Source organism: Nyctereutes procyonoides, unplaced genomic scaffold (assembly GCF_905146905.1).
Source record: "Nyctereutes procyonoides isolate TBG_1078 unplaced genomic scaffold, NYPRO_anot_genome, whole genome shotgun sequence".
NCBI lineage: Eukaryota > Metazoa > Chordata > Mammalia > Carnivora > Canidae > Nyctereutes > Nyctereutes procyonoides.
Genome location: NW_026575135.1, coordinates 8,932,635 through 8,945,060, shown reverse-complemented (window position 1 = coordinate 8,945,060; position 12,426 = coordinate 8,932,635). Strand labels below are relative to the sequence as shown.

The 12,426-nt window shown below is 38.8% G+C and overlaps 1 protein-coding gene across 4 annotated transcripts in view; it reads right to left on the bottom strand.

Annotated features, from left to right (window-relative positions):
* SVEP1 (sushi, von Willebrand factor type A, EGF and pentraxin domain containing 1) overlaps positions 1-12,426 on the bottom strand; it is a 181,240-nt gene that overhangs the window by 115,968 nt on the left and 52,846 nt on the right. For all 4 annotated transcript variants that reach the window (XM_055301712.1, XM_055301714.1, XM_055301713.1 and 1 more), the window contains exons 4-5: positions 8,859-9,017; positions 7,866-8,045 (exon numbers count right to left, since the gene is read on the bottom strand). In XM_055301712.1, the coding sequence (XP_055157687.1) occupies positions 7,866-8,045; positions 8,859-9,017 (339 nt within the window). The remainder of the gene's footprint in view (positions 1-7,865; positions 8,046-8,858; positions 9,018-12,426) is intronic.

Below are 12,426 nucleotides of genomic sequence, written 5' to 3'. Positions count from 1 at the left end.
AGTACTTTCTGCCATCTCCTCCTCTTTTGTCTTGAAATATGGACATGAGGGCTAGTACCCTAGCATATTACAGTATAAATATAGGATACTATTACAGGATAACTATCATGCACTAAGATGGTAGAGCAAAAAAATTAAAGAAGCCTGGGTCTCTGATGACAATGGAGCTACTGCACCAATTTAGGATTACCAGTTTCTCTTCTTCTTTTAGATGAGATAAAAATAAACTCTTAATTGGTTTTGTTATTTGGGTCTTTGATACCAGTAGCTGTACATAATTCCTAATTTCCTGTGCCCAGCACCCATTCACTTTTCCTTTGCTGATTTCCTAGGGAAAGATCTATCCCCTCTATCAGTTCATGGGATTTGTGTGCGCTCCAGCCCTGCTCAGAGGTAGAGTGCGTGTGGCCTAGGATCGCATTTCCCTGGTCTGGTAAGTGAGCAGATACGACTGGTGACATAATTCCTCTTTCTATTAGCTTCAAAAATCACAATAAGAGAGCAGTTAGAGGGTATTTACTAGGCCCTTGATGCTGGAAATGCCCCTGTGCCTCAGTCAGGCTCAACACCATCAGCAGAAGTGCCATGGGGCATCCAGAGAAGCATGTATTTTCCCAGTACTGCTAATTCTAGCTCGCTAGCCTCAATACAAAATCAGAGAAGCTCTAAGAGGGCATCTTACTGCTCCTGCCTCTGCAGGCCCCCAAACAGCATCTGTGCTCTAAGGTCTCCTGGCAAGATTTTTCTTACCTCCCAGCCCACCAGAATCCCATACTGTCTCTTAGGGTCTATCTCAATGAATCCCATGACACCCTATATTCCTGTTTCTGATGATCTCTTAGGAAGCCCAAGGCTCCAAAGCTATCCCTCAACTACCAGGATCACCCCCATATAGTCCAAATCTTTTTTTTTAAGATTTATTTATTTATTCGGGGGGGGGGGGACGGGCAGAGACATAGGCAGAGGGAGAAGCAAGGCTCCATGCAGGGAGCCCGACGTGGGACTCGATCCCAGGTCTCCAGGATCACACCCCGGGGCTGCAGGCAGCGCTAAACCGTTGCGCCACCGGGGCTGCCCATGTAGTTCAAATCTAATTTACAAACTCTTGCACCTGTCCTCTGGAATACATGATCAGTCTTCAGTAAATCTTCTCATATCCTAAACTTCACTTATTGTCTTTTCTTTCACTTTCTTACCCTCATCAAAATCTTATTGCCTCTTATAGACAAGGCCTACAGGTGAAAGGGGTGTCTTTGTTCCTTGTGCCTTCCCAGAGTTTTCTCTCTCCCTTCCTCTATCCTTTCTACACCCTTCAGCTCCCCCAAAGTGTCATATCCAATATTCAACATCTTTTCTCTCCCCCTAATCATCTGCTGACCTCTGGGCCACTTCTTATTCTTTGAAGATTTTATTCTTTCTGTTTCTGTCTCTGTCTCTGTCTCTCTCTCTCACACACATACACACACTGGTGATTTCATATATTTTATCTAGATGATCATTCCAGTATCCAGGAATCCTATTCTTCACTTCTTCTCCAATAACTATATCCTTCACCCTATCTCAGCCCCCCTTCCACTGCCTTATCCTCTAGATCTGGCCGTCACCATCTAAGCATCCCACTCTGTGACAACAATCTCCTATCTTCTTGGATCACTCCTTCAAGGGCTTCAACTCCATCTATTTCCAGATCCTACTGGGATCTCCAAACTATTGTATGTTCCCGTAGATAAAAATCATCTCTGAAGAGTTGCTCTTTCTACACTTCTTTTCCTCCAGTACTAGCTTAAACCTACTCTGTTCAGGATTTCTAATCAGGGGAAGGAGGACAAGAGTGAAGGAAAACGGAAGTGGGAGAATAAGAAAAGAGGAGAAGAAAGGTAAGAGAAGGGGAGGGGAAGTTAGGTAGAAGAGAAGAAGAGGAGGGGAGGGGAGAAGAAGGAAAAATGAAGTAGGGAGGGATTGTGCAGAGAAGGGAGGAGGAAGCTGAAGAATGGGGAGAGAGAGATAAATTAAGAAGAGGGGGAAAGGAGAATAAAGAGCAGGGGGTCGGGGAGGATGCAGAACCCCATGGAAATTTACCCTTTCAGTCAGATGGCATGTACATCCCTGTCATGAACAGAAATATGGACAGAAAAAGAGAGCGCGTTCCTGTTGGATATGCCTAATGGTGGTCACATACACTCATTTGCTCACAGATATAATCCTAAAAACACCAGACATAACACAAAAAAAAAACAAAAATGATCTTTACAGAAGAGCAAAGTTTCATTATCAACAATAGCATTTCAACAACACTAAAGACCAAAGGACAACATAGCAATCTAGATATTTTTGAACAAAATCATTTGGGACTCAATTTTGGAGGGAATCTGGATAAGATGTATTTTTCTTTCTTCTACATTTCTCTATTTGCCAATTTTTCATATCAAGCATATATATGTAATGAAAGCTTAACCTTGTAATAGTTGGAGCAGGATGTCTAGAGCATGTTCAACTGAAGTCACTGTTTGGCAGGACCTATTCTAAAGGAACTATTCAAATGATATTAGTCAGCAGAGCATAAATATTGGGTGCAATAAATACGTATTTAGGGGATGCCTGGGTGGCTCAGTCGGTTAAGCATCTGTCTTCGGCTCTGACATGATCCCAGGGTCCTGGAATCTAGCCCCACATCAGGCTCCCTGCTCAGCGACACCCTGCTTCTCCTTCTCCCTCTGCCTACCGCTCCCCCTGCTTGTGCAATCTCTGTCAAATAAATTTAAAAATCTTTTTAAAATAACAAAAATAAAAAAATCAATATATATTTAGGATTGGGGATTCTTAGAGAAAATTCAAGAATCAGATTAAGGGTTAAACCATAAGCCTTAGCCTTTCAATCCCTGATATGACTTGGATAGAAGTCAACTACTAATGACAGATGAGTAGGCATATTTTCCCTTCCACATCTTGATGTTTATTGAATGTGTCCATTGCATAAGTAGAATCATTGTTGAGTGCATCAGATGCATAGAAATATTTTGCCTTCCACATTTTGACTATTGTTGAGTGTGTCCATCATATGTAGCACAGTGCCAAGTGCCAGGTGAACAGATAAATTCCTATGATCAATACATATATAAAATCTGGAAAGCCATATTAACAACTACTTTTAGATTTAGTAAACTGCTGAAATCATTTCAGCTTTCCAACTCAAGATGAAATGGATTTGCAACATCTCTCAAGAGTACTGATAGTAAATTAGAGTTGGTGTTTCATACACATACAAATTATATTGCTTCTCAAATGTTGGTTTCAATAAACTTTCATTGCTCCTTGGGGAAACAAAGCATATGCAAGAATTCCTATTTAGTCCTTAAACATCTTATATTCCTTTTCAACCAAGAATGTTTTTAATAGAAACAGACTTATTTATTAGTTTCAATTAAAAATGTTTTATTTCAACAAGCTGAAAAATTCTGCAATAAGTGTTTCTTGATGTACATTCATGTTAAAGCAATCCTTACATTTTATTTGGCCTTTTTAGAAAATAGCAATTTAGTCTCTCAAGAAAACAGTCTATTAAGAAGTAGACAATGTGAGAACTGCTCTGGTTCTGATTTAAAGACTAATTAGATTTTTCCCCAGGTAAACAGCTCCTGTCAATCTTCAAATTGCAATAAAATCTATATTGAAAATAAGACAAATCTAATATTAAATGCAGGATTCTCACTGCTTAAACCATTTTCTGAGGATAAATATTATCACAAAATTTAATTTACCATGATGTGGTTTAGCAAGTTCTCATTAGGAAACCACAAAAAAATCCTTACTAGTTTAGAAATAAGTGTATAGTTCCAATAAAATTGAAAAAGAATATAAATGCTTAATGATGAATACAGAGTAGGAATAAGACAAGCTTATTGAGTATTATTTAACACTATTAAACATTAACAATGCAACATGAAATTTGTAAAAGGCTTTATATTATACACTGATCTTTCATTTCTGTCTCACTTTCAGAAAGATTTTCAAGAAAAAGGTAACTGTTCCTATGACTAGATTTAAATTAGGTCTGTAAAATACTACATTTTCTATGTTACCACCCTGAAGCAGAAGTGAATCCCTGTGCAGCTACCATATTTCATTGAATCCCAGATGCCTCAGTTATGAGGCACAACATTATTTTATGTGCCACTAATAAAGAAATAATAATATCTAGGAAAGGATTTAATGCCACTGATTTTAAAGTGCATCTGGTTTTTTAGAGATGTTAAAATGTAGGGGAATGTGCTTTTGAATTAATGAAATATGGTATATATTTCAAAGAACAGTATCTCAAGTAACTAAATTCACTAATGATGAGCCAGAGGAAGGGATTAAGCATCTTCATTCAGGACAGCTTTGTACACTGGTAAGTTAAACAATAGCTTTGGGGATGAAACTGAAGCTACCTTAGAAGAGCCATGATCCTATAGCCTCTCTCCTTCGATTAAAATTATTTTACTTATATATCAACTGAAATTAAATAAATAAGAACAAGAATGCTTTTTAAAAATGCATAATGGGAAGTGACACAGGCAGACCACCAATTTATCTATTTATCAGTGCACTTATCAAGATGTATATTTGTCAAATTCAAGTTCTTGATCATTCACCAGAGGTATAACCAAGGACTGAGAGGAAAAGATACATTCTGTGCTCATGAAGAACTCACAGTCTTGCAGAGGTGATAGATAAGTTGATTAATAAATTTAAGTGTATTGGTTTGTATTAGAAGACATTGGTTAAGCTAAGAAATAGGCTGTGAGAATCCCCTTACCGTAGGCCAGGTTAGAGTTGTTCAAAAGAAGAACCTGCCCTGGATTTTACAAAGTGAAAGGGAAGCAGTGGTCACTGTAGCCAGACTCAGTGATGGACAAATGCAGACAAGTCCCATGGGTTCCAGCTTGTCTTTGCTCGCCTCTGTTCCAAGTCCCAACTGCTAACTGTGTAGACCTAAGAAGGTCTACTCACTGCCAGGTTCTTGGCTGTGGAGCCATGGGGTGTGGTTACACCCAAGCAAAGCTTCTCTTAGACCTCCCAACACATTTCCCCTTTAGAGTTCCACCCCCGTAGCTGGGCAGACCTGGTCTCAGATTGAGTTGGTAGTAACACCCGATGCTCCAGCTTCTCTTCTAGATCTTCAGTTTGCCAGCTCTTCCAAAATTGGGTAAGGTCTGATTCCTGAAATAAATCCCTTATCCCACAACACTCATGGTACCTGTGCTTCCCTGACTGACCCTGACACACAGAGCACAGGGGCTCTAATGGGGGCAGAACAGATTTGTGGACGTGCATACAGAAGTTAGAGGCCATCCATCCAGGCTGAGAAGCCTGATAACAGCAGAGGGTTTATATCTAGGGACCGAGAGCAAAGGCAGGGCTCTCAGACACTCAAAGTTGTGGGAACAGCTTGTCAAAGGATGGCTTCCTGAGAGGACACAGCCATTTCTTACCGCGTTAGTGCAGGATCTGAGGCCCAGGGTGCGTATAGACTATGGAAGGTAAAGAGGCAGGGGTCAGATCTTATCCTAAAGCGGCTGTCTACCTGCTTCTCTCACTCTTCTTTGGAAGGCCAGTACGTGGAAAGTTAAAATGCAATGTCTTCCACCCTCTGCCATGAAGTATTTGGAAGAAGGGGTAGAGATCTCACACAGAGCTTATTAAGTGTTGGCTTTACAGGAGGCTTCCTACGATTAATTCTCTCAGTAATGGCATGTTGGCTTTTTACCATTCGAGATTGCAGGATGGAAAATGTCTTTCCTTGGCCTTCCCACATAAACAGTAGCTTGTCTGGGTTTGGAAATCTAGGGTCTGATTTTTTTCCCTCAGAATTCTGGCAACATACTCTCATCTTCTCATATCTACAATGGCTAATCAGAGGCTCAAGTCTGATCCTTTTGCCTCCGTAGGTAATGTTACTTATTTCTAACTGTGAAACAGGGACAATTTTCTGTTTTCCTAGGGCATTCAGAGATTTCACTGAGATTATTTCCAGACATGGATCTGTTTTCAATCTTTTTTTTTTTTTTCAAAATAGCCCTCATTAAGTGATGTTAAGCTGAATATCAAAGATTTTACTTGTGTGTATTTTCAAGATTGCAGCTTGGGGATATGTTCTCCTTCATGCCATTCTCTCTCTAGGTTCCTAACATGAGAAGAGTCTATTTCCTGGAACTATTCGCATGTCACTTTATTTAGTATTTTTTTAATCTTTGAAATTGTGCTCTACTTTCAGAAGAGTTTCTTGAGCTGGCTTTCTAACTTATTAATTTGGCTTTTAACTATGGCCATGCATTGTGTTCTGCAACCTTTTACCCACTCCCTCACCCCTTGCCCCCAAGAAGTCCTTTTGTTTTCAGATTTTTCCCATTTCTTGGAATCCTGGCCTTAGTTACCACTGTGACTACCTTGGAATCTCAGTGATTCCATTTGATCCCCTTTTCTTTCAGGTCCCCCTTGTATAATTTTGCTGATTTCTTCTTGCTTTGTAGATACAGAGAAGAGAATGGCTTGGGACTTGAGTCAAGCAGGTTCGTATTTATGGATAGGCTCCATGCTGGTAGCTGATAACTGCAGTGGTGGTCTCCTGGGGTTCACAAATGACCTCAGAACCTGAGTGGATCACCTTCCCTGATGAAAGGGGAGAAAGCTCCCTACTGGACTCTAGGGAGCTGTGTGCTGTGGGGTCCTGGAGCAATCAAATCCCAAAGCGTACTGCTAAAAGATGCCTGGGGGACATGGTAGGGGTGAGGCTGCCAGATGTAGCAAAACAAACACAAATGAGGAGAGTCAGGTAAAACTGAGTTTTAGAAAATCAACTCCTCATTTTTAGCATAGTAAGTCCCAAATCTTGTATGAGCCTTACTTATCCTAAAAACTGTTGTTTGTCTAAAATTCGCATCTCACTGGCTGTCCTGTGTTTCATCTGGCAACTGTAGGCAGAGGGTAAATTCTCAAGTCCTTTGACTTCTTAGATAACCCTCTCTTCCAACTCTACTTGTGAAACCTTAAGAAATTGCCCAGGGACACCTGACAATTCATGATCTCAGGGTCATGAGAGTGAGCCCCCCATCCAGCTCTGCACTCAGCGGGGAGTCTGCCTGAGATTATTTCCCTCTGCTTCTCCCCACTATTCACACATGCTCTCTCTCTCTCTCTCTCAAATAAAAAACCTTTTTTTTTTTTAGACTGTACTTATTAAAAAAAAAAAACCTTAGGAAGTTGTGTGTGCAGGAGATCCTAGGGATGGCAAGAGTGGAGGTGAACTAAAGTACCATTCTAATTTGTTTTTTTCTCTTTATTTGATGTGGGAGCCTTAGGTTCTATTCAAGGTACCATCTCTGTATCGATAGGCCTGACTACGCTCTTTGGGATCTCACTTTAGCAAATTCCCACTTTCTGTAGCATGCTGTCTTTCTGAGCAAAGGCTGGAGACATACAAGTTGGCTCACTGCTCACGTTGCAGAACCCTGGTGTGGTTCCCAGTCCTCCAGTGACATTAGTCGTCAAAGCCCTCATTCCAACCATTCCAAGACTCTCCTTGGCAACCTATCTTGGCTGCTTGAAATCTGAGGTTTGGGGTAACCTGTCCATTTCCTTCCCAGGAAGCCCCTTTCTTTGCTCTTTGCTTGTTCATAAAAGAAACATAGAGGGCATAGTTTATGATGATGTGGTCAATTGAACTTGGTAGTCCTGACTTCAACTGTCCTATAATTTTTTCTCTTTCTGTGGTCTGTGGTCTATGAAATTACAAGAAACAAAGAGCTCAACTGGTCCATTAAAGTTTAAGTCGAGGAAATCAAGCAAGGCAATCAATAAACAATGTGAACTGGCAGTTTGCATACCTCTGCAGGAGCTCTCTGAACCGGACCACAAACCATTGGGTAGACACAAGAGGATGCTGCTTCCCACGAGGTCAAATCCAGGGTGACATCGGACCCCACAGGCTGCATTGAAGTGGTTGTTACAAGTGTTCTGGATAAAGTAACCGTTTTCAGGAGGCCTCAGGGTAGGGCAGTGGACCACTAACATTTACAGAAAGAAAATAAAAAAGCAAAATTAGCCTTTGAAGCAGCCTCCTTTTCTTTGTTTGTGTAAGAGGACATTTTATACACACAGCTCAATTACCCACATCATTCCTATTTACTGCATTTCAATTTCTAAGTGCATATTTGGAAGAAAAAGCCTTATATCTCACTCCTATTAGGTATGCATTTACTTCCAATTACATTTTTTAAACAAACTAAATATTATCTTTTAAGCTCTAAAAATGTTTTGCTATCTAGGTGTATATGAGACTTTCCAGTTCTTGATCTTCATATGTCACTAGCTATTTTCCTTCTTAATTAAGGTGACATGAAACAAATAATAAGTCAAAGTATGTCTGCTTCAAATCCCACAGCCTCTGGTACATTGACAGGCTAATTAAATAGTTTTAACTTTTTATACGAGTAACATCAAGATATTTTATTCATAAAAATATTCTCTTTAAATGGATTTGAATATCACTAGAGCCAAAAACCAGCTCATTTGTTATCAAATTTGTTATTAGATTTGTAGCTTTTAGATTCATCTTAGATCTTTTTCAAGTACTAAATTTTTCTGGTTTCATGGTTCTAACCTCCTGGGGGTCTCAGATCCACTTTCTCTGGAGCAAGATATAGGTCTATGCAATGATAAGAAATGTTACTGAATAAAAACAAAGAACCTCTCCCAAATAAGATTAGAGAAAGGAATACTAAAGATCACTTAAAATGAATTGGATGGAAACACTGGCATCATTTCTCTCAAAGAGATCAGCTTTTATATTTCTTATTTGCCAAATGTGAGAGACTGACCTTCACAGGTCTGGCCGGATGCCCGATATCCCTCCTTGCAGACACAGTCTTCCGGGGATGTACTTCCAGGTGGAGAGGTGTGATTTTCATCAGGACATGGAAGGCAAGTGCTGAGTCCTCCTGGAGAACCTTCTGGTTTGTACGTCCCAGACGGGCAAGCTGTGGAAGTCCATTTTACATTAATTGATGGCACATGAATTGATAGTTAACAGCATTTTTGAGACTAAGTAGGCAGAAAAAAATCCAATGAATATCTTTTCATAGAAATAATAGTATAATTCAAACAAAGCCAGAGACAAAGATTCCTTCTGTAAGAATGATGTAGTTTTGAGGGTTTTTTTTTCATTCCAATTTTTATTTAAATTCTAGTTAGTTAACATATAGTATAATATTAGTTTCAGGAGTAGAATTTAGTAATTTGTCACTAATATATAACACCCAGTGCTCATCACAAGTGCCCTCCTTACAGCGCATCACCCATCTAGCCCATCCCCACCCATTTCCTCCATCAACACTCAATTTGTTCTTTGTTAAGAGTTTCTTATGGTTTGCTTCCCTCTCTCTGCCCCCACTTCCCCTGCATTCATCTGTTTTATTTCTTAAATCCCACATATAAGTGAAATCATATGGTATTTGTCTTTCTCTGACTGACTTATTTCACTTAGTATAATACACTCTAGTTCCATCCATGTTGTTGCAAATGGCAAATATCCTTTTTGATGGCTGAGTAATATTGCACTGTGGGGTGTGTGTGTGTGTGTGTGTGATATCTTTACCCATTCAAGGAGTGATGTAGCCTCCAAAGTCCCACAATGAGTTACAATTAAAACGCAACACAGCATGAGATGTCTGGGCTTGTTTGTGGGGGAAAAAATAGCAATGCACCTTGGGAACTAAAAGGAATCAGTGATATGAGACATGTGAAAAAAAACTGAATAAAAATTGCTGAGTCCATATTCTCGTGACCTGCCCTGTGCAGCCCCACCACCCCCACAGCACTCCTGCACCCTCTCCCAGCAGAGGAGAACTACATAAGCAAAAAGCACTGAGCCCACTGTTTCTATTCAAAGCATGTGATTAAAGACAGGAGAAAGTGAAGAGTTTGAGGGAAATAATCCAACTGCTGGGAAATAGGCCCTTTGAAGAAAAAAGAACTAAGACTCTGCTTTCCCCAGCTCAGAGAAAGGCACACAAAAATAGTGAAATCAGCATCTAATTGACCTTGCTTCATACCCTCCCTCTGCACTGACAAAGTAGCTTTGAAGCTGTAACTTCCTCTCTGGAGTTATACATCAATAAAATAACTCAAAATTGAGAATTCAAATAAAAAAGGAAATTGCAGAACAGAGGGACTGGCAATGCTCAGCTAATTCAATGTGGCACTGTCAAGTATGCGTTTGAGTATTTAAAAACAGTAGCACCCAGTAAGGTGTTCTAATAGGATGATATTTTATTTAAATTGTCTCATTTAGTCTACACAGTATTAGTAAGTAGTATTAAAGATATTGTTATTAATAAATGCATTAATTTTCTTAGTATTGTGTCCATGTTAAAAGATGAAAAATTAAGGCTTAGATTTTTAGACTTGATGGAGGTTACTAAGTAGGTGATAGAGCTAGAGCATTTTTTTATACTTAACATTGATTTACTGCGTTTTTATGACAAAATATTCAAAATTACATTTACATTTTTTAATTAGCAAGTCAAATGTTTTTAAGTGATAGCACACTCCTTTCCTCTTCCTTGTTGTCAATTTGTTTAAGGCTTGTTTCTGGGAACATAAGGTCTGACTTACTTATTTATTACTTTTTATCATTTTGGTCTGGCTTATTTTGTTTTTTTTTTATAAGGAATTTCTTAAAAGATTATTTATTTATTTATTCATTAGAGAGATACAGAGAGAAAGGCAGAGACATAGGCAGAAGGAGAAGCAGGCTCCCTGCAGGGACCCTGATGAGGAACTCGATCCCGGAACTCTATGATCATGACCAGAGCCCAAGGCAGACGCTCAACCACTGAATTTATCCAGGTGCCCCTATAAAGGATTTTGTTAAGGTTTACAACAAAATTGAGAGGAAGGATAGAGCTAGAATATTAAAGCAAATATTTATATGGCATTTACTATGTCACAGGAAATGTTTTATATATTTTATAAATATTATCTTTTTAATCCCCTTAAAAGCCTATGAAGTAGTTAGTATTATTAATCTCATTTTATAGAGGAGAAAAATAAGGCAGGAAGTAAGAGGTTTTAACTTGCCAAAGTTACATTGAGTAAATGGCAGAGCTGGGATTTGAACCTAGATAATTTTTATCAAGTCCATGTTCTTTACCACTACATGTGCTGTGCCTCAAAAACCATCCAGGCAGGTCTCTTGGATGTTAAAACCCTTGTATTAACCACTATAATAGGCTAAAATAAGAAAAGACAAGATTCATAATATAATGTAATTATCAGAAAAAAATAATCATGCCTCTGCAATTCTTGATTATAAAAATGGTTATAATGGTATGTGACCTATGAAAAATACTTCAGCAGAAAAACAACATTGCATCCAAGGAAAGAACCTATTTGCTCACAGGCTTACTGGCAATAGGATCCCCCCAACTCTGTAGGACAAGCTAAAAGTAGACATCGAAAGCCTCAAATGGAGCTTTCCTTTTGATAAAGCACTTCATTTCTAAGAATTTGACCCACATAAAGGTAAGTAAACATGTATGTATAATTGTTGTTTATAATTGCACATTCTGCACTGGCTATCACACAAATGTCAAGAGATGAGGAGTTTATTAAATTCTTGCGACACATCTATCCAGTGGAATATTAGCCACAAAAATAACAATTCTTGACATAGAAAATCATCCAAATTATGTGGTCAAGGGTTAAAAAAAAAGCTGGTTTCAAACATTTATGTACATTATGTGATCCTTTTTTGGCTTATAAGTACATATATAAGACTTGAAGGAAATGATCTTTAAGGCTATATTTACATGGTATATATATATATATATATATATATATATATATATTCCTGGTAGAATTATGAGACTTTCAGATTCACTTCTGTTGATCTACATTCTCTAGAGTTGCTACACTGAATAGGTATTACTTGGGCAAAAACAATGAAAAGTAAATTAAAATTTTATGTAAAAGAAAGTCATTGTTCCCAATGCTATATTTCATTTCATGGTTACTAGTTCTCTGACCTCAGAGATCACTTTGATTCCTTCTTCTCCCTCTATCTCCTCCAGTATCCAAATGAAAACCATGATGTTTGGCTTTTACTCCTTAAAAATCCTCATTTCCCCCTCCCTCCATCAGCATTGCCCTCTCTTAGATCTGGACTTTCCATCTCTCATTCGGGCTTTTACAAAGCCCTTTACTGATCCTTCAGCCTTCAGACCTGTTCTTCATTCCACCATGAATGTCGCTGCCTGAACATCTTCCTAAAATATAAATCTGATCAAATAACTTTCTACTTAAAAACCGCACCACCGGGATGAAGCTCTCTCTCTTCACTCTGACATCTAAGGACATCTTTGATCTGTCTGTAACCTTCCTGTACCT